The sequence below is a fragment of the Salvelinus alpinus genome, chromosome 37, assembly GCF_045679555.1.
Source record: "Salvelinus alpinus chromosome 37, SLU_Salpinus.1, whole genome shotgun sequence".
In the NCBI taxonomy this organism is placed as follows: domain Eukaryota; kingdom Metazoa; phylum Chordata; class Actinopteri; order Salmoniformes; family Salmonidae; genus Salvelinus; species Salvelinus alpinus.
Window position 1 is genome coordinate 15,338,565 of NC_092122.1, and position 21,002 is coordinate 15,359,566.

Sequence of the window (21,002 nt, forward strand, 5' to 3'; positions counted from 1 at the left end):
GAGGGGGGGAAGACCGAGAGAGAGAGAGGGGGGGAAAGACCGAGAGAGAGAGAGGGGGGGAAAGACCGAGAGAGAGAGGGGGGGAAAGACCGAGAGAGAGAGGGGGGGAAAGACCGAGAGAGAGAGGGGGGAAGACCGAGAGAGAGAGGGGGGTAAGACCGAGAGAGAGGGGGGGGGGAAGACCGAGAGAGGAGGGGGGGAAAGACCGAGAGAGAGAGGGGGGAAGACCGAGAGAGAGAGGGGGGAAGACCGAGAGAGAGGGGGGGAAGACCGAGAGAGAGAGGGGGGGAAGACCGAGAGAGAGAGGGGGGGAAGACCGAGAGAGAGAGGGGGGGAAGACCGAGAGAGAGAGGGGGGGAAGACCGAGAGAGAGAGGGGGGGGAAGGAGCGAGGGAGAAAGAGGGGGAGAAAAAAGTTGAAAGATAACACAGTTGAGGTTGACCAATCTTGTCGTGTGTGTGTGTACATAAACTCAGCAAAAAAAATAAACGTCCCTTTTTCAGAGATAATTCGTAAAAATCCAAATAACTTCACAGATCTTCAATGTAAAGGGGTTAAACACTGTTTCCCATGCTTGTTCAATAAACCATAAACAATTAATGAACATGCACCCGTGGAACGGTCGTTAAGACACTAACAGCTTACAGACTGTAGGCAATAAAGGTCACAGTTATGAAAACTTAGGACACTAAAGAGGCCTTTCTACTGACTCTGAAAAACACCAAAAGAAAGATGCCCAGGGTCCCTGCTCATCTGCATGAACGTGCCTTAGGCATGCTGCAAGGAGGCATGAGGACTGCAGATGTAGCCAGGGCAATAAATTGCAATGTCCGTACTGTGAGACGCCTAAGACAGTGCTACAGGGAGACAGGACGGACAGCTGATTGTCCTCGCAGCGGCAGTAACAACACCTGCACAGGATCGGAACATCCGAACATCACACCTGCGGGACAGGTACAGGATGGCAACAACAACTGCCCGAGTTACACCAGGAACGCACAATACCTCCATCAGTGCTCAAACTGTCCGCAATAGGCTGAGAGAGGCTGGACTGAGGGCTTGTAGGCCTGTTGTAAGGCAGGTCCTCACCAGACATCACCAGCAACAACGTTGCCTATGGGCACAAACCCACCGTCGCTGGGTCAGACAGGACTGGCAAAAAGTGCTCTGCTCTGACGAGCGTTACACCGAGGCCTGTGCTCTGGAGCGGGATCGATTTGGAGGTGGAGGGTCCGTCATGGTCTGGGGCGGTGTGTCACAGCATCATCGGACTGAGCTTGTTGTCATTGCAGGAAGACATCCTCCGCCCTCATGTGGTACCCTTCCTGCAGGCTCATCCTGACATGACCCTCCAGCATAACAATTCCACCAGCCATACTGCTCGTTCTGTGCGTGATTTCCTGCAAGACAGGAATGTCAGTGTTCTGCCATGGCCAACGAAGAGCCCGGATCTCACTCCCATTGAGCACGTCTGGGACCTGTTGGATCGGAGGGTGAGGGCTAGAGCCATTCCCCCCAGAAATGTCTGGGAACTTGCAGGTGCCTTGGTGGAAGAGTGGGGTAACATCTCACAGCAAGAACTGGTAAATCTGGTGCAGTCCATGAGAAGGAGATGCAGTACTGCAGTACTTAATGCAGCTGGTGGCCACACCAGATACTGACTGTTACTTTTGATTTTGACCCCCCCTTTGTTCAGGGAGACATTATTCCATTTCTGTTAGTCACATGTCTGTGGAACTTGTTCAGTTTATGGCTCAGTTGTTGAATCTTGTTATGTTCATACAAATATTTACACGGTAAGTTTGCTGAAAATAAACGCAGTTGACAGTGAGAGGACGTTTCTTTTTTTATATATATATACAGTGGGGAGAACAAGTATTTGATACACTGCCGATTTTGCCGGTTTTCCTACTTACAAAGCATGTAGAGGTCTGTAATTCTTATCATAGGTACACTTCAACTGTGAGAGACGGAATCTAAAACAAAAATCCCGAAAATCACATTGTATGATTTTTAAGTAATTAATTTGCATTTTATTGCATGACATAAGTATTTGATACATCAGAAAAGCAGAACATAATATTTGGTACAGAAACCTTTGTTTGCAATTACAGAGATCATATGTTTCCTGTAGTTCTTGACCAGGTTTGCACACACTGCAGCAGGGATTTTGGCCCACTCCTCCATACAGACCTTCTCCAGATCCTTCAGGTTTCGGGGCTGTCGCTGGGCAATACGGACTTTCAGCTCCCTCCAAAGATTTTCTATTGGGTTCAGGTCTGGAGACTGGGTAGGCCACTCCAGGACCTTGAGATGCTTCTTACGGAGCAACTCCTTAGTTGCCCTGGCTGTGTGTTTCAGGTCGTTGTCATGCTGGAAGACCCAGCCACGACCCATCTTCAATGCTCTTACTGAGGGAAGGAGGTTGTTGGCCAAGATCTCGCGATACATGGCCCCATCCATCCTCCCCTCAATACGGTGCAGTCGTCCTGTCCCCTTTGCAGAAAAGCATCCCCAAAGAATGATGTTTCCACCTCCATGCTTCACAGTTGGGATGGTGTTCTTGGGGTTGTACTCATCCTTCTTCTTCCTCCAAACACGGCGAGTGGAGTTTAGACCAAAAAGCTCTATTTTTGTCTCATCAGACCACATGACCTTCTCCCATTCCTCCTCTGGATCATCCAGATGGTCATTGGCAAACTTCAGACGGGCCTGGACATGCGCTGGCTTGAGCAGGGGGACCTTGTGTGCGCTGCAGGATTTTAATCCATGACGGCGTAGTGTGTTACTAATGGTTTTCTTTGAGACTGTGGTCCCAGCTCTCTTCAGGTCATTGACCAGGTCCTGCCATGTAGTTCTGGGCTGATCCCTCACCTTCCTCATGATCATTGATGCCCCATGAGGTGAGATCTTGCATGGAGCCCCAGACCGAGGGTGATTGACCGTCATCTTGAACTTCTTCCATTTTCTAATAATTGCGCCAAGTTGTTGCCTTCTCACCAAGCTCCTTGCCTATTGTCCTGTAGCCCATCCCAGCCTTGTGCAGGTCTACAATTTTATCCCTGATGTCCTTACACAGCTCTCTGGTCTTGGCCATTGTGGAGAGGTTGGAGTCTGTTTGATTGAGTGTGTGGACAGGTGTCTTTTATACAGGTAACGAGTTCAAACAGGTGCAGTTAATACAGGTAATGAGTGGAGAACAGGAGGGCTTCTTAAAGAAAAACTAACAGGTCTGTGAGAGCCGGAATTCTTACTGGTTGGTAGGTGATCAAATACTTATGTCATGCAATAAAATGCTAATTAATTACTTAAAAATCATACAATGTGATATTCAGGATTTTTGTTTTAGATTCCGTCTCTCACAGTTGAAGTGTACCTATGATAAAAATTACAGACCTCTACATGCTTTGTAAGTAGGAAAACCTGCAAAATCGGCAGTGTATCAAATACTTGTTCTCCCCACTGTATATGTGTATGTGCGGTACTAGGTGATCAATTCCACCCTGCTTACCAGCAGCCATAGTCATAGTCGAAGCCTATGGTGATCTCGGTGCCTTTGCTGATGGACCTCAAAGAGTAAATGTACAAATGGAGCATACCATCCTCTATGACATGACGCACCTGAGAGAGACAGACAGAGAGGTGGAGAAAAGGGGAGAGAGAGACCGAGAGAGACAGACAGAGCGGTGGAGAAAAGGGGAGAGAGAGAGGCACCTATTGAAACTCATGAGGTTACATTAAGTTGAAGTTAGTGGCTCTGGGGGGTGTGGTCAGGGTTTAGAGCCATAGATTTTGTATCGTGGTCTGCGATTGGCTACTCACCTCAGAGTTGGGGGTGCAGGAGCGTCGGATGAAGCGGGCCTCGTTGCCAAAGCTGCGGGCGTCCACACACATCTCCAGCCCGTCAAACTTTGAGTAGAACAACACAAAGGGGTACGGCCTGGAGAGAGAGAGATGAATGAAATGCAGTGCTGACAGACATAGTAACAGATTGGGGATGTCCATATGGTGACCAGGGGAAGATAGCCAGGAGCTCAACAGCAGCTGAGAAAGAACGTGAGGGACTTCACTGCCCACTGCCAAGGAAGGACCACAACAAACACACACCGTCTACCGATCTCTCCCTCTACCTCTCAAATGTCTCAGACATACAACTATGGAAAGGAGTTGAATTCCACTTTTGAATTTGAGCTGAGGATTCTACTTGAGCTCAGGTTTCCAGCAGATGGGTCCTCACCTCTTGAAGAAGCATCCGTTGGCCTCAAACTGCTGTCGCAGCATGAACTTGCCCCTGTACTCTATGATGAGAGAGTCTGGAGCCAAGTCCCTCACTGCCTTCAGGATCTTCTTGTTCTTCTGAACCTGGCTCTGGAGAGGGGAGAGACAACAGGACATGAGGAAAGAGGCTGACACTGATATTTGCTGAGGCAATATGTGTGTACAAACTGTGTGTATGCTGCCTGCTTAGTTAATTTGAGGACACATGTTTGTAAGTCACTGTGTCGGTTCCAGCTACCTCCACGGGCGGTTTGAAGGTGGCTGTGTGTGTGTTGTAGGCCAGGGTCTTGCCGTCGCCGGCCTCCTTGACGCGGAGCAGGATCTGGACGTCCTCGCTGTACTGGTTGCTGCCGGCATCCTCGTAGGCCTCCATCCAAGCCTTCATCTTGTTCTCCCACAGAGACGGGTGCTCCCCGGGCTCCATTTCTGGAGCTCCACCCTTCACTCTGGAGGACTTCCTGGAGCCCTCACGGAACGCCTGTTAGACAACAGACTCCAGTAAGCAGACAGCATAAAACAACAAGGTTTACCACCCGTTTAAGAGACGTTACAGAGTGCATAACAAATGGACACATTTCTGTTCAAATAAACATGCCAAAACGTTTTGGGGGGTGAGTTGCTCCACATACATGTAAACCTCAGAGGTACAGTTGGGGTCAAGATAAGAAACTATTGAGTGTCAATAGGATTGAATGGAAGTTTGAACACAGACCTTCTTGGCTCGGGCCGAGGTGGCGACAGGCTCCTTGTCTCCGCTCCTCTTGCGTTTCTTGTCGGCCTGCTTGTTGCCCGCCAGGCGGCCGGTGGTGAGTGTGATGCTGGTGGGCGTGTGCTGGAAGGCCGTGTACAACTCTAGTGGCACCTCGTCCCCACTCTCTGTGGCACTGGTGTCCCCGTCTGCAGAGATACATACCGGTATGCCTTAATAAAGCATTGGTAATAAAGGTTTATTTGGGCATCTTGTACAGAGGGTCCAACCAAAGCAAAGTTTTCCTGGTTCTAACCTATTTAGACAACTTATTTCTCAAAGGTAAAAACAAGATTTTCCATAGCAGTCTGCCATTCTAAATGTCTGCACTGTTGTATTACTCGATGTGACCAGCAGGTGTCAGCGTGCAGCCAAATCATAATTGTGGTCCTGGGGCCTTACACATTTTGTTTTTTGCTCTATCACTACACAGCTGATTCAAATAACCAACTCAGCATCAAGTTTTGAGTATTTGAATCAGCTGTGTAGTGCTAGGATAAAAAACAAGTACAAATTACCTTGACTAACCTGTACCCCAGCACATTGACACGGTACCGGTACCCCCTGTATATAGCCTTGTTATTATATTGTGTTACTTTTATTAAATTTTTAAAACTTTATTTCAGTAAATATTTTCTTAACTCTTTCTTGAACTGCATTGTTGGTTAAGGCCTTGTAAGTAAGCATTTCACATGTTATATTCGGCGTATGTAACAAATAAAATGTGATTTGATTTGTGGCCTGGGTCTCTCCAGACCCACAAGGGGAAGAGGCTGCAGTAGTGAGCAGAGCAGCCTGACTTACACAGCCTTTATTACACTGCCATCTGATCTGAGAGCTGTTTACTGCAGCGCACTGGGAGGGACTGGAAAAGGTATATCTCACCATCTCTCCACTCACCGGACATGTTCTCCCTCTTGCGGGTCTGCAGCACGATGGCCCGGTCTCTGTCCAGGATGCGCGGCTGGCAGCGCTCACACAGGTACGTCTCAGGAATGTGCTGCCTGTCGATCCCCATGCAGTCTATGTGCTGCCACACACTGAAAGAGGAGAGAGAGGAGAGGGCAGAGAGTCAGTAACAGCAGCCATTCACAATGCAACAGGGGATCTAGACAGGGGTCACTAATCCCAAAGAAAAGTTGAGATGAGACATGGACACCGTTTGAAGGCTAGAATGCGCATAAATCACTGCTTGGACAGTATGGACTCTGGTCTAAATCACTGTGACCTGATAAAGGAGAGGCTCTATCTCAGTTCCTACCTGCACTTGTCGCAGCAGATCATGTAGCCGTCGTCGTGGGTGAAGCCACAGATGCAGCGGGTGATGTCGGCCCCGTAGCTGCCGTCTTCCGAGGTGCTGAGTGTGGTGCCCCTGGACGCCTCGTCCTGCAGACCCCCCGGCACAAACAGCCCCTCGCCCGGCCGGATCAGCATGGAGGGGGGAGGGGAGGCCGGGGGAGTGGGCGGGGGGCGCGCCCCATAGTTGTGGTCCTGGGGAGGAGGACAGAAAGGTGTTGATGGTGACACATACAAGCCACAAAATTAAAGAGAGTAGCACACTATATATAAACTCCCAGTAAATCACCAACTTTCGGCATCACTGTGACTTCTTCAGGATGACACATACAACAGGTTTATACCAGAGAAAACTATCTATGGCGTTCTCTCATTCTTTATGGTTTATAGTATATGTCAAACACTGAAATTCTGATTCAACAACTGCAAACGGCCACTTATTTCCAATATGAATTGTTCAATTGTCTTGAATTGGAATTTCCTTTTCATTATTCACTAAGCTAAGACTGCATTGTGATTGACCCTAACCCATATCCAGTCTCCTCCCTCAGGTGAGTGAACTAGCCTGGAGGAAGCTAGCTACCCTTACTGATGATTAACCAGGAGGGAGAGAGTTCAGGTATATTAGGTCTGGTAGCAGGTGAGAGAGAAAGAGAACCAGAGAGAAGTATGCTGTATAGCGAGTACTGTAGTCTAGTAGCACTGTATTATAGTGTAAGGTAGTGTCCGTGTCCTGTATTATAGTGTAAGGTAGTGTCCGTGTCCTGTATTATAGTGTAAGGTAGTGTCCGTGTACTGTATTATAGTGTAAGGTAGTGTCCGTGTACTGTATTATAGTGTAAGGTAGTGTCCGTGTCCTGTATTATAGTGTAAGGTAGTGTCCGTGTCCTGTATTATAGTGTAAGGTAGTGTCCGTGTACTGTATTATAGTGTAAGGTAGTGTCCGTGTACTGTATTATAGTGTAAGGTAGTGTCCGTGTACTGTATTATAGTGTAAGGTAGTGTCCGTGTCCTGTATTATAGTGTAAGGTAGTGTCCGTGTACTGTATTATAGTGTAAGGTAGTGTCCGTGTACTGTATTATAGTGTAAGGTAGTGTCCGTGTACTGTATTATAGTGTAAGGTAGTGTCCGTGTACTGTATTATAGTGTAAGGTAGTGTCCGTGTCCTGTATTATAGTGTAAGGTAGTGTCCGTGTCCTGTATTATAGTGGAAGGTAGTGTCCGTGTACTGTATTATAGTGTAAGGTAGTGTCCGTGTACTGTATTATAGTGTAAGGTAGTGTCCGTGTCCTGTATTATAGTGTAAGGTAGTGTCCGTGTCCTGTATTATAGTGTAAGGTAGTGTCCGTGTACTGTATTATAGTGTAAGGTAGTGTCCGTGTACTGTATTATAGTGTAAGGTAGTGTCCGTGTACTGTATTATAGTGTAAGGTAGTGTCCGTGTACTGTATTATAGTGTAAGGTAGTGTCCGTGTACTGTATTATAGTGTAAGGTAGTGTCATTGTCCTCTATTATAGTGTACGGTAGTGTCATTGTCCTCTATTATAGTGTACGGTAGTGTCATTGTCCTGTATTATAGAGTACGGTAGTGTCAGTGTCCTGTATTATAGTGTACGGTAGTGTCAGTGTCCTGTATTATAGTGTACGGTAGTGTCAGTGTCCTGTATTATAGTGTACGGTAGTGTCAGTGTCCTGTATTATAGTGTACGGTAGTGTCATTGTCCTCTACTATAGTGTACGGTAGTGTCAGTGTCCTGTATTATAGTGTACGGTAGTGTCATTGTCCTGTATTATAGAGTACGGTAGTGTCAGTGTCCTGTATTATAGTGTACGGTAGTGTCAGTGTCCTGTATTATAGTGTACGGTAGTGTCAGTGTCCTGTATTATAGTGTACGGTAGTGTCAGTGTCCTGTATTATAGTGTACGGTAGTGTCAGTGTCCTGTATTATAGTGTACGGTAGTGTCAGTGTCCTGTATTATAGTGTACGGTAGTGTCATTGTCCTCTACTATAGTGTACGGTAGTGTCAGTGTCCTGTATTATAGTGTACGGTAGTGTCAGTGTCCTGTATTATAGTGTACGGTAGTGTCAGTGTCCTGTATTATAGTGTACGGTAGTGTCAGTGTCCTGTATTATAGTGTACGGTAGTGTCAGTGTCCTGTATTATAGTGTACGGTAGTGTCAGTGTCCTGTATTATAGTGTACGGTAGTGTCAGTGTCCTGTATTATAGTGTACGGTAGTGTCAGTGTCCTGTATTATAGTGTACGGTAGTGTCAGTGTCCTGTATTATAGTGTACGGTAGTGTCAGTGTCCTGTATTATAGTGTACGGTAGTGTCAGTGTCCTGTATTATAGTGTACGGTAGTGTCAGTGTCCTGTATTATAGTGTACGGTAGTGTCAGTGTCCTGTATTATAGTGTACGGTAGTGTCAGTGTCCTGTATTATAGTGTACGGTAGTGTCAGTGTCCTGTATTATAGTGTACGGTAGTGTCAGTGTCCTGTATTATAGTGTACGGTAGTGTCAGTATCCTGTATTATAGTGTACGGTAGTGTCAGTATCCTGTATTATAGTGTACGGTAGTGTCAGTATCCTGTATTATAGTGTACGGTAGTGGCATTGTCCTCTATTATAGTGTACGGTAGTGTCAGTGTCCTGTATTATAGTGTACGGTAGTGTCAGTGTCCTGTATTATAGTGTAAGGTAGTGTCAGTGTTCTGTATTATAGTGTACGGTAGTGTCAGTGTCCTGTATTATAGTGTACGGTAGTGTCAGTGTCCTGTATTATAGTGTACGGTAGTGTCAGTGTCCTGTATTATAGTGTACGGTAGTGTCAGTGTCCTGTATTATAGTGTACGGTAGTGTCAGTATCCTGTATTATAGTGTACCGTAGTGTCAGTATCCTGTATTATAGTGTACCGTAGTGTCAGTGTACTGTATTAGTGTACAGTAGTGTCAGTGTCCTGTATTAGTGTACAGTAGTGTCAGTGTCCTGTATTATAGTGTACAGTAGTGTAGTGGTGTGTACTGCAGTGTAGTGTTGAAGTGGAGTGTACTCACGGCGTAGGGCAGCCCAATGTAACTGTGGGAGTGGTGAGAGCTAATGCTGTAGATCTGGTGCGGGTAGCTGGATTTCTCCACCACCACAGGGCTGGCCTCTACCGATTCTGGTCTGCTGGACAGAGACAGAGAAACAGAGTTAGGAGAGGGATCCCATTCACAACGTAATAGAGAAGAGAGATCTGTGTGATGTAAAATGAAAGATAGACATACAAGAGGGACAGAAACAGTAAGAAGGGGGATTCCATTTACAACAGCGAGAGAGAGCGAGAGAAGACACAGAGAGAAGACACAGAAAGAGAAAAATGAAAGCTAGACATGAACAAGGGAGAGAAACAGAAGGGAGATGAGTGTAGCGTTAAAGGACAGTGAGAAAAAGGGTAGAATAGGAGAGAGCAGAGAGAACCTCCTCATAAGCAGTGAGTGTATTGTTGTGCTTCATTGATTCTCCTCTTCCACTGGCTTAATGAGGAGTGTTTATTTGGGAGGGCTTTAGGGGAGCTGACAGTGGTTGTGACAGAGTGGAAGTGGCCTGCCCCCCATATCACCTCAGCTAACTGGACAGAGCTGATAGCAGGGCTAATAACTCAAATGGGGGCCTAATCTCTCCACAATATTTCAACCTGAACCCCATTTCTGGAGGACACACACACACAACATTGACACACGCAGAAACAATAACAGGCATTCACTTCCTTGAGATCATTTATCAAACTGGTAAATCCACTTTTATTCTATGACATTGCAGTGGTGCAGAGAAAGCCTGTCTGGCTGTTTGAACATGAAACCAAGGACATGGGGATATGGTTAACTAGGCTACTTATCACTGGCATTGAAGGAGGGAGGAGGGCTTCAAAAGGAAGACAAGTGGGATTGGCAAACAGACAACAGAGAGGAGATGAAGGAGGGAAGGAGAGATGGGAGGAGTGGCACTGTCAGGAGAGAAGAAAAGAAAGAGATCAGTGACAGCCCAGGCAGTTGAGACTCCAGGCTGATGTCATGACAAATCAGAAGGCTAGCTGATGTTCCAACAACTAATACAACTCCTACACACAGGCAGCCTGTTGGTCAGTCATGAGGAAGAAACTCCACCAAATCCCCCCCTTCTCCTACAGGATAGTCCAGACAACTGCTACAAGGTCAAAGAGAGGGAGAGTGAAGGAGAGAGAATAGAGATGCCCCCAGGTGTATCCGAGGCTGGCTTTGCACAGCCACAGTCATCTCAGAAGCAGAGGCTAAATGAAACCTTGACAAGAGGCCAACTGCCCTGCCAAGAAGTTTGGCTGACAATGCAGAGTACAAGAGAAAAGCCCACTAAACAAACCGGACAGCTACAAAGGTACCGTATTACAAAATGTATGTGTGGTCTGATGGTGTTGTAGAATGCTATGGCTATATGGCTCAAACAGGCTATGTAGCATATTCGGACAAGCCAAGACAGTTAGTAGCAGCACAGTAGGGTAGCAAAACTAGGCTACTCAAACAAATGCACGTGCCACGTGTCAGCATGTTAAAGTACAAACACACACCTCTCCAATGCTCTCCCCTCCCTCTCGACACCCCGTCCCTCCTAGGGTAAAGCAGCAGTACAGTACCTGGTGGAGTCAGTCTTTCCCCCCTAGTCTCCCCGTGTGCTGCACACCGTGACCTCTCAATGCTCGCTGTGCAGCACTTCCTTAAACATGGTATTGGCGCTCAAGCAGCAGGCGCTTTGTGTCAAAGTGACAACGTAAGTGCCTGTAAAAAGGTCTAGGGGCGGACCCCGGGGAAGGTGTGTGTACATCTCGCTGAAACACACACACACACACACACACACACACACACACACACACACACACACACACACACACACACACACACACACACACACACACACACACACACACACACACACACACACACACACACACACACACACACACACACACACACACACACACAAACAAAGAGTTCACTACCCTCCCCAGGGCAGAGAAGTAATCCAAGCCAAATCCAAATAAACTTTAAAGTAGACTACTGAAAACAGTGTGAATGATTTACTTGGGTAACAATCTATAGTTCATAATCAGGGATTTGCAGGGATGCAGCATGCATCATTCGGTGGTGAGAGAGAGAACATTCATGTATTAAAATTAAATCAGTGATCATATGAGGAGTCATTAAAATGGGCTTTATTGTGCTTTCCTGGGATAGTCTCTTTGGTGAGAGAGGGGGATGATAGACAAAGGAGAAGAGAACAGACATGTGATGAGCCAGTTTGTTTGACGGATGGCGAGGGGCCATGTTTGGTTTCAGTGTGAGTGGCCAAAGGGACTGAGACTGACTGCATCAATCATGTCTGTCTCATAGGAAGTCAGGGACGAAGACACAGAGTACATGATGCTATAGTCAATCACAATCACACACGTCTAGGGGGAAGCTATGAGATGTGAGACACCGGGAGACTCAGAGAGCAGAGACAGCCGAAAGAGACAGCAGAGATGGAACGGAGGTGTCAATTAAACAGACAGCTAGGCATGTGCTAATCATAGCTCACAGCTCAAGAGAGAGCTTAATATGGAGCCAGAGATCACACACACCGACAGAGAGAGAGCGAGACACAGAGCGAGACACAGAGCGAGAGAGCGCACTTCTGCACAGCCAGCCAACACACACACGCGCACACACACCGCTGCATCTTTCAGAGGGAGGTGGAGAGGCAGTGACTGCTCCTTTGGGAGTAGTACTGCTGTTCCTAGGGTTAGCAAGTTAGCACACTAATGCTAACCTCTGCCCTGTGTTGAGAACACGAGGGCCTCGAAGAGCAACAAGGATCTGTGACTTGTTTTATCTGTAGGGTGGAAGGAAGAGGGCTAGATGATAACTACCCTGGTCTGTGGGCACGGTGGAGGTAGGTAGTCCTGTGTGTGTGTGTTACAGACAGCCAGCCATACTCTGTGCTCCCTCACAGTGGAGGTAGGTAGTCCTGTGTGTGTGTGTGTTACAGACAGCCAGCCATACTCTGTGCTCCCTCACGGTGGAGGTAGGTAGTCCTGTGTGTGTTACAGACAGCCAGCCATACTCTGTGCTCCCTCACGGTGGAGGTAGGTAGTCCTGTGTGTGTTACAGACAGCCAGCCATACTCTGTGCTCCCTCACGGTGGAGGTAGGTAGTCCTGTGTGTGTTACAGACAGCCAGCCATACTCTGTGCTCCCTCACAGTGGAGGCCCAATTCAAGCTTGTTAACTTCTTTTGGCGAAATCTGCATCAGGCAGGGGGCAGGCAGACGCAGAGCGGAGAGAGAAGGATAGAGAGAGGGCTTAAACTCCGACCCTACGAACAGAAGGGCCCTGGGCTGAGACGTGGCCCTTAAAAAAGCTGACGAAGGGGGAGGAGGGGGAAAGAGAGGTGAGCGTGAACCATTTAAGACGCCTTAACCACAAGAGGGCCACCTGTCATTCAGCCCGGTGACCATGGCAATGGCCCCTGCGCAGTGCGGAAGGGAGACATTGGGGAGGTTTCTATGGCAACCAGCTGTGGCCGCCTGCAACAGCTCTTAAGGCTGGGGGAGAGTGACACCGTCCCATTTAAAGAGACAAGCCCTCTAAAAGCAGACCTTTATGTTCTTCAACCACAGGAGCACAGAGGAGGTCTCTCTTATTTGTCTAGAATACTTGCCAGTGTCCCTGAGGAGAGTATAGGGAATACGGTGAGAGGGTGGTATGTTGTTGCCATGGCGACAGGCTCTACTCCCCTAACAAGGTGCACAGCGCCATTTTCAGAGAAATTCTCCCTCCACCTGGTGGTGTCAGGTTGGTAGGAATCATTCTAAATCATGACATTGGCTACACTGACACTGTATTACACAAAAGCAACAACTCAGAAACAGAAAGTGAACAGTAAGGGTGTGTGATGTTAGGTAGTCATAAACACAGCATATGTTGTATTTAAGTGACAAGCTCTTCTGCCTTAAATCTTCTCTACAAAGTATGTTTTGTCATATATGGAATTTGGGTGGTCTGGTCAGATTAGGGCATTGAGAATGTCTATGGGAAGTGATGGGTGTGAGACGTTGATTAGTGCTATTATTGTGATCAATGGCAGTGATTGACCAGGCCTGTCCCTTACAGCAGACAGCAGGGCTATGGAGCCCCTCAGCAGGGCTAGAGAGAGAGACACAGAGAGAGACACAGAGAGACAGACAGAGAGACAGACAGACACAGAGAGAGCGAGACACAGAGACACAGAGAGAGCGAGAGAGAGAGAGACACACAGAGACACAGAGAGTTAGAGAGAGAGAGACACAGAGAGTTAGAGAGAGAGAGTTAGAGAGAGAGAGAGACACACACAGAGAGACACACAGAGAGTTAGAGAGACACACAGAGAGAGACACACAGAGAGAGAGAGAGAAAGAGAGAGAGACACACAGAGAGTTAGAGAGAGAGAGAGAGAGAGAGAGAGAGAGAGAGTTAAAGAGAGAGAGAGAGACCCAGGGAGACACAGAGACACAGAGAGAGCGAGAGGCAGAGACACAGAGAGAGAGAGAGACAGAGACAGATAGAGAGAGAGACACACACACACAGAGAGTTAGAGAGAGAGAGAGAGAGAGAGAGAGAGTTAGAGAGAGAGAGACACAGAGAGTTAGAGACCCAGGGAGACACAGAGAGAGCGAGAGGCAGAGACACAGAGAGAGAGAGAGAGAGAGAGAGAGAGAGAGAGAGACAGAGACAGAGAGACAGAGACACAGAGAGAGAGACACAGAGAGAGAGACACAGAGAGAGAGAGAGAGACAGAGACACAGAGAGAGAGAGAGACACAGAGAGTTAGAGACACAGAGAGTTACACACATAGAGTTAGAGAGAGAGAGACACACACATAGAGTTAGAGAGAGAGAGACACACGCATAGAGTTAGAGAGAGAGAGACACACGCATAGAGTTAGAGAGAGAGAGACACACGCATAGAGTTAGAGAGAGAGAGACACATAGAGTTAGAGAGAGACACATAGAGTTAGAGAGAGACAAATAGAGTTAGAGAGAGACACACACATAGAGTTAGAGAGACACAGAGAGTTAGAGAGAGACACATAGAGTTAGAGAGAGACACATAGAGTTAGAGAGAGACACATAGAGTTAGAGAGAGACACATAGAGTTAGAGAGAGAGAGAGAGAGACACACACAAAGAGAGCGAGAGACAGAGACACATAGAGTTAGAGAGAGACACATAGAGTTAGAGAGAGACACATAGAGTTAGAGAGAGACAAATAGAGTTAGAGAGAGACACATAGAGTTAGAGAGAGAGAGAGACACACAGAGAGTTAGAGAGAGACACACACATAGAGTTAGAGAGACACAGAGAGTTAGAGAGAGACACATAGAGTTAGAGAGAGACACATAGAGTTAGAGAGAGACACAGAGTTAGAGAGAGACACATAGAGTTAGAGAGAGAGAGAGAGAGACACACACAGAGAGAGCGAGAGACAGAGACACATAGAGTTAGAGAGAGACACAGAGAGAGAGAGAGAGAGAGAGACACAGAGAGTTAGAGAGAGACACAGAGTTAGAGAGAGACACAGAGTTAGAGAGAGAGACACACAGAGAGAGCGAGAGACAGAGACACAGAGAATTAGAGAGAGAGAGAGAGAGAGAGACACACACACACAGGGAGTTAGAGAGAGAGTTAGAGATAGAGAGACACAAAGAGTTAGAGATAGAGACAGAGAGAGTGAGAGACACAGAGAGTGAGAGACAGAGACACAGAGTGAGAGACAGAGACACAGAGAGAGCAAGAGACAGAGACACAGAAGAGAGAGAGACACAGAAGAGCGAGAGAGAGAGAGTTAAAGGGCGAGAGAGAGAGAGAGAGAGAGAGAGAGAGAGAGAGAGAGAGAGAGAGAGAGAGAGAGAGAGAGGAGAGAGAGAGAGAGAGAGAGAGACACACAGAGAGCTTTAGGCCGTAAGGGGGAGATATGGTAGACAGACACAGACAGATGACATGGCCAATTAACGTGAATGAGGAAGTGGGGGAGAAAGGATGAAATAAAAAAGAGAGAGTGGGTGAGAAAGAGATGGGAGGGGGGGTGAGAAAGAGATGGGAGGGGGGGTGAGAGCAGCAGACAATGGAGGAGAGGCATAGAATGAGTGAAAAGGAGAATAGAGAGAGTAAGAGAAGAGTGAGATGAATCATGAGATGCTGGGTTGGGCCTGAAGACGTTGGTATACTCACTCTGAGCCTGCAGCCATTTCCAGGTATGAGGTGTCTGCTGTGTCCACCCCTACAGGGATCACTATGCTCATGACGTTCTTTGCTGGTCAATTCTTGTCCTACTGAGTCCAGAGCATGGGAGTCCAAAACACTGAGGCATGCCAGCCACAGCACTCATTGCAGACATCTAAGTGCATCCACAAGGCCTGCCAACACACAGAGGGAGAGAGACAACAAGGGAGTTAGCATGGTGAAAAGGGGACAGTCACCCATCTGAAACTAGATCAGACAGACTGAAAACTGGGGTATTTCCAGGAATCACCATGATTCATAAATTCAGCTGTGTGAGATGTAGGTACTAGCTAACTGCTAGTTACACAGAAAATAAACAGCACGATAGGAATTTCCCTAGTAAAGCTCTCAAAGAGAACCCTCGCCCACCTCACTGGCTACCTGAGACATTAATGGATGCAAAGGGGAAGAGAAGCTATAGTAAGGCGATGCCTGATGTCGGTAAACTGGTCAAATGCGACCTCTACACAGACTGCCACGAATGCAGGATGCTGCGGTGGCAGTGTTCCACCACAAGGGGGTGTGAGAGAACACAGAGCTCTGACTGGCGGCCATTAATGGAGGAGGAGAAAGAAAAACGCAACACAGAGAGGCCATCTTTTCGCCAAGCAGGATTGTTCTATTGAGCAGAACAGAGTACACACACACACGCTCTCTAAAAGGAACACACACACACGCACAATCCTTTAACGCTGTAATTAGAGCTGTCACAAGCCCCTGGCTGTCTGGATGTGAAAGCCAGTGTTAAATAGGCATCTTGTCTCACTCTCCCCCTCTCACACTGTTTGTTCAGCATTGCAGGTGGACAGAAGATGCATAGAAAGACTAAGTCAATAATTAACTCCATTAGGTGTCACACAGACTGCAGCCTCTCTCTGATGAAGAGAGAAGTAGGACGAGGGACTAAATCGTAGGTTGACAGACAGAGGTAGCCAATCCCGCTAACAGGCAATAACAATGCTATGTACATAGATTAAATAGACCTGTCCCAATTAGCCTATACACAAACAAACAGTGGGTGGTAATGTACAGGCTATTATAGCTTATAGCCTACGTAATGCAATGCATGTGTCCAGACAGGGGCATATGAGCTGGCCTTGATACTGAGAGCACAGCGTTGTTGATAAGTGGGATTAGTGGGAGGGACACATGCCTAGACAAAATAGGCTGGAGTTCACACCTCTGTGTGTGTACCAGCCCAGGCATCCAGCAGAGAGGGCTCATCTCTGACACACTGCTATAAAAATCTGGACATTTCAGGTTTACTAGACCTCTGAAACATTTTTACAGTCCCTTTAAACAGCAGGGCCCATATCACAGCACAGCTTTGTGTGGCTCAATTAACAATAGAAACCAATTGTTGGTGTAACATTTCCCCGTAACAGGGCACTTAGCCAGAACACTGAAATGACATAAAACCTTTTTGTGTTATCTCAAAGGCTCAGTATGTTTTGGTGTAGTAAAAATCCCCTCCTTCGGAAACAGGCCGTCTGTTTCCAAGCGTTTTGCTCTGATCTTCTCAGCCTGTCTAAGGGAATCCTGCTGTCACTGCTCAGGAATGCACACACACGCATGCTCAGCTCACTCACACACACACACACACAACCACCCCCACAGACAGATAACCCAAACCCCCTCCCCTTCTAGACCCTTGCACACATTCCTTTGCTGGGAGGCACCCAGGGGCGCGCATACACACACACGCTGCACCAGGGCCAGACACATTCAAGACACACAAAAGGGGGGTTGGAAAAAAGGCTAACGAGTACAGTACAGCATTCCTGACTAAATCTGAGCGCTGTGACTGCCTCCGACGCTCCTCCCACTTCCTCTAGCGGAGCTGACTGTCACACAGGACCAACATGCCAAAAAAAGCAGAGGAAAAAGACAAACACTCCCTCGCTCCTTCTGCCCTCCCTCGCTGTGCCCCATCCACCCCACCCGGATGTCTCTCTCCTCTTCCTAAATAAACCTCAGAGCATGGAAGGGAAGGGGAGTGCCGCAGACAGGGCTCCTAATTACAAAGAGTCTGGAAGAGAGACAGAGCATGGTGAAGAAGGGGAAAGGGGAGAGAGAGAGAGTACAGGAGGGAAAGGGGGAGAGAAACACAAAGCAAAAAATTATGATGGCAGAACACTAGCTAGTCAAGCGAGGAGGAAAGCTGTGGCGCTTTTGTCCCCCACTCCCCCTTTCGTTCTGTCTGAGGTTCTCTCATCACGGATCTCACAGCGCTGCAGGGAGCCTTCCAAATGATCCATCTACCCTCTGTTTGGGAGAGGCGCCCAAACTCCTGTATGGGCACTAGGGTTCCTCTAGCACAGGCAGGCACAGCAGCCTTCTGAGACTACGTGGGAGAGTAGAGCAGAGACTAGAGCTGAGCCCACTCTCCCCCCTCTTCTCATTTGCCCTCCTCCCTTTCCCAATATCCCCTCCTCACTAAGGCTACAGTCACATCATTGTGTGGGGGAATAACTTTCCTTTTCAGACAGACCAGTCACTGAACTGCATTCAGCAGGGAAAACACACACACACACACACACACACACCCTCGTGCTAGGCTAGTTGGAGCTGCAGTACGTCAGAGCTTGTTTTCATTGAGGCTCTTTGAGCCAAGTCTCAGTGTTTGATTTTGAGCCGGGAGAAGAGAACGATGGACATAAAGACGGGCTTCTAACGGACGCCGCGCTCCTCCTTCCCTCTAAGTTCCCAACAGAGAGCTGAAGTGACTTCACACCATCCTCATAGGCTGAGTCATCGCAGCAGCCAGCCACGAGCGCGCACACACACACCAACATAAACACACGCCTATACACTGGAAAAAGACACCATCAGAATGTCACAACCCTTCCTTTCACAGTGCCCAAACAGGGCTACTCTCTGCATCAGCTGTCCTGTCCTTCATGAATCACTGTGCCCAATCTGCCAGCGCTCCCTCTGTGCTTTACCTCTGAAGGTGAAGCCATACATCAATAATACAGGACATTAGAGATGTAGGCCTACATTGTGTGTATGCGTGTGTTAGAGATTGTGTGCCACTAGTGGCGAGTAGATACGTTCTACTGTGATGTTTACCATTGACCACCTATCGCGCAGTAGCAAACTGCACTGTGTCCAGACCCACTAAAAGGCATTGGAGAGAGAATGATGTTGCTTTGTCCACATCCACACTCTGCAGAGCACACTAACCAGCAGACAATGGCCCCAGGCCAGCACTCTCTGTGTGTGTGAGAGTGAGTGACAGTGGGCCCTAGAGGCTACTCTATACACATCAGCCTACACACTTTGGGCTTGTACCCTGTCAAACGAACACACACAGAGGGTAAAGGAGGGATCTCCCATCTCGGGTGCAGGGTACAGCCAGCCAGCCAGGGTTTTCAGTGCAGTACATCCAGGTTCTGACAGCTGGTCTGGGGCAGCCCTGTTCTGGCCTACTCTCCCTCGGTACACCCTCCTCTCCTCCACTCCCTAACACAGCACGGCTCCATTTGACATTCTTAAATTTGATAAGGATGACCGATGACAAACAAAATCATTGATTTGCGCCGAGCTCGCCTGTCAACCTGAGTGGCACAGTCTTGTCTATATTAGGAAAGAAAGGTCAACTACTCAAACCAAATAAAAGTGAGACTGACAGGCTCAAATGTAGCTTTTCTGTGCCTGGTGTTAATCGTAGGCCTAGATTATTTTTGCCCATATTGTGCAGCCCTACGTGGCAGTGTTGCAATTATCTCAAATGAGTGCAGGAAATGCAGAAATTAATAAAAATGGCAGAAATTATTTTGGGATGAGGTTGAAAACAGTATAAAACAATCAGAATGGAGAAAGACTAATTGAAATCACCCTAGGGCCTCGCACTACTCATAAAGCTGAATTTACAACATTTATTTAAAAAAAAAAAAAACATTAAATACCATCAAAAATGTGAAAAATAAAGTGATATATTTTGGCCATATCGCCCAGCCCTGGTCAGAGACACTCAAGCCCCAATACAGCACTGTTCCATGATCGATTTCACGCCTGGCTCGCACTGGCGTTATATAACCAACCACTACATTCACTCTCGCCTCCACTGAGTCTGCCCAGTACCCAGCATGCCTTGCACTAAGTAAGTAGCGCTAGCATGTAGCACACCAACAGGAAGTGGGCAGGGCTAGGGAAGTATCAGGATTGCTGTCGCAGCAGTCCCAGCCCAGGGGCACCTATTTGGGAGGTAGTCTAACTAGCGAAAGGCCCATTTAACAAGGGATCCATTACAGTCCAGAACCGCAAAAAACAGGTTACCTGAACCCTGTCTCCCTCTCCTCCTCGTGTGTGACCTATGCGACTGTGCTGGGCCTCAGAGCAAGGCCAGCCTCCTATGAGCTACTAAAGGCCTGACTCTAGCTCTACACAGAAAGGGAGGACACTGGAGGCTTAGAACCATAGAGCCTGGCAGCCCCACAGGGTAAAACTACCTAGGCTGGCAGTGTACTGTTGTCAGCCAGCTATATCTATACAGATGATACAGTTTCAGGATGGAGTCTGTTGTTCTCCAGGGACAGAGAAAACAACACAAACACAAGTGGCACTCTTTACAGTGGAGGATGAGGCAGGCAGAGAGGAAGTCAATAGATTCTCACCAGCTCCATTGAGCTATTGCCTTCTTCTGTCCTACCCAGCACTGCTTTCGACACAGCAGACTAGCAGTAAACATCCTGTATAGTGAACTCCTCCACTTCCTCCCTCTGTCCTGGCTATTGGCCGCTCGAAAAGCCTTCATAGCTTCTCTTATTGAGCCCTTCATGGATGTGTGTGTGCACCTGAGGTTGAGGTGAAAGGAAAGGTGTCACCCGAAACAGCAGAGAGAGCTCCCTGCCACGCACTCCTCTGTCCCCCAGGGGGGAGTGGTAGGTAGGCCACCTCTCTCTGTCAACACAGCCAGCGAAACACACACACCATATGGGTATGGTATTTACAGCTGTGTAAGAGTGTGCAGAGAGGGGGCACCCACCAGGGGGAGCGAGGAGAGGGAACCAGAGAAGGCAGTGTGAGTCAGTGTGTGAGGCAATTTGAATACGGCGCAGTTAGGGAGACTGTTAGAATGCTACGAGACCGTGACATGGTTATAGTAGCATGACTGCCACGAAGCAAGAAGCGCTCCAGCCAGTGCATGGCCTCTAGCACCAGGACAGAGCAGAGGCCACTGTCCCTTTAAGAGGAAGCAGAGGTAGGTGACTGGGGATTGTGTATTATATATCAGCTTCTGATTAGACACAGCAGGACCGCTCTCATCCAGTATTTATAACATGTCCACACAAAATGGAGGCATTTGTGCTGTATTCAGAGGCCAACATCGAGGGAAACAGTCGTTTTTTTACTGTGCCAG

The 21,002-nt window shown here is 47.8% G+C and overlaps 1 protein-coding gene across 16 annotated transcripts in view; it reads right to left on the bottom strand.

Moving 5' to 3' along the window:
- Positions 1–21,002, bottom strand: part of LOC139566026 (inactive histone-lysine N-methyltransferase 2E-like) — a 37,520-nt gene that overhangs the window by 11,964 nt on the left and 4,554 nt on the right. For 7 of the 16 annotated variants that reach the window (XM_071386840.1, XM_071386849.1, XM_071386848.1 and 4 more), the window contains exons 2-10: positions 15,587–15,771; positions 9,383–9,497; positions 6,288–6,517; positions 5,912–6,066; positions 4,991–5,199; positions 4,517–4,756; positions 4,238–4,368; positions 3,823–3,940; positions 3,512–3,621 (exon numbers count right to left, since the gene is read on the bottom strand). In XM_071386840.1, coding sequence (XP_071242941.1) covers positions 3,512–3,621; positions 3,823–3,940; positions 4,238–4,368; positions 4,517–4,756; positions 4,991–5,199; positions 5,912–6,066; positions 6,288–6,517; positions 9,383–9,497; positions 15,587–15,657 — 1,379 coding nt within the window. In that variant the 5' untranslated portion in view covers positions 15,658–15,771. The remainder of the gene's footprint in view (positions 1–3,511; positions 3,622–3,822; positions 3,941–4,237; positions 4,369–4,516; positions 4,757–4,990; positions 5,200–5,911; positions 6,067–6,287; positions 6,518–9,382; positions 9,498–15,586; positions 15,772–21,002) is intronic. The other 9 variants (XM_071386854.1, XM_071386850.1, XM_071386853.1 and 6 more) reach the window with 5 other exon arrangements.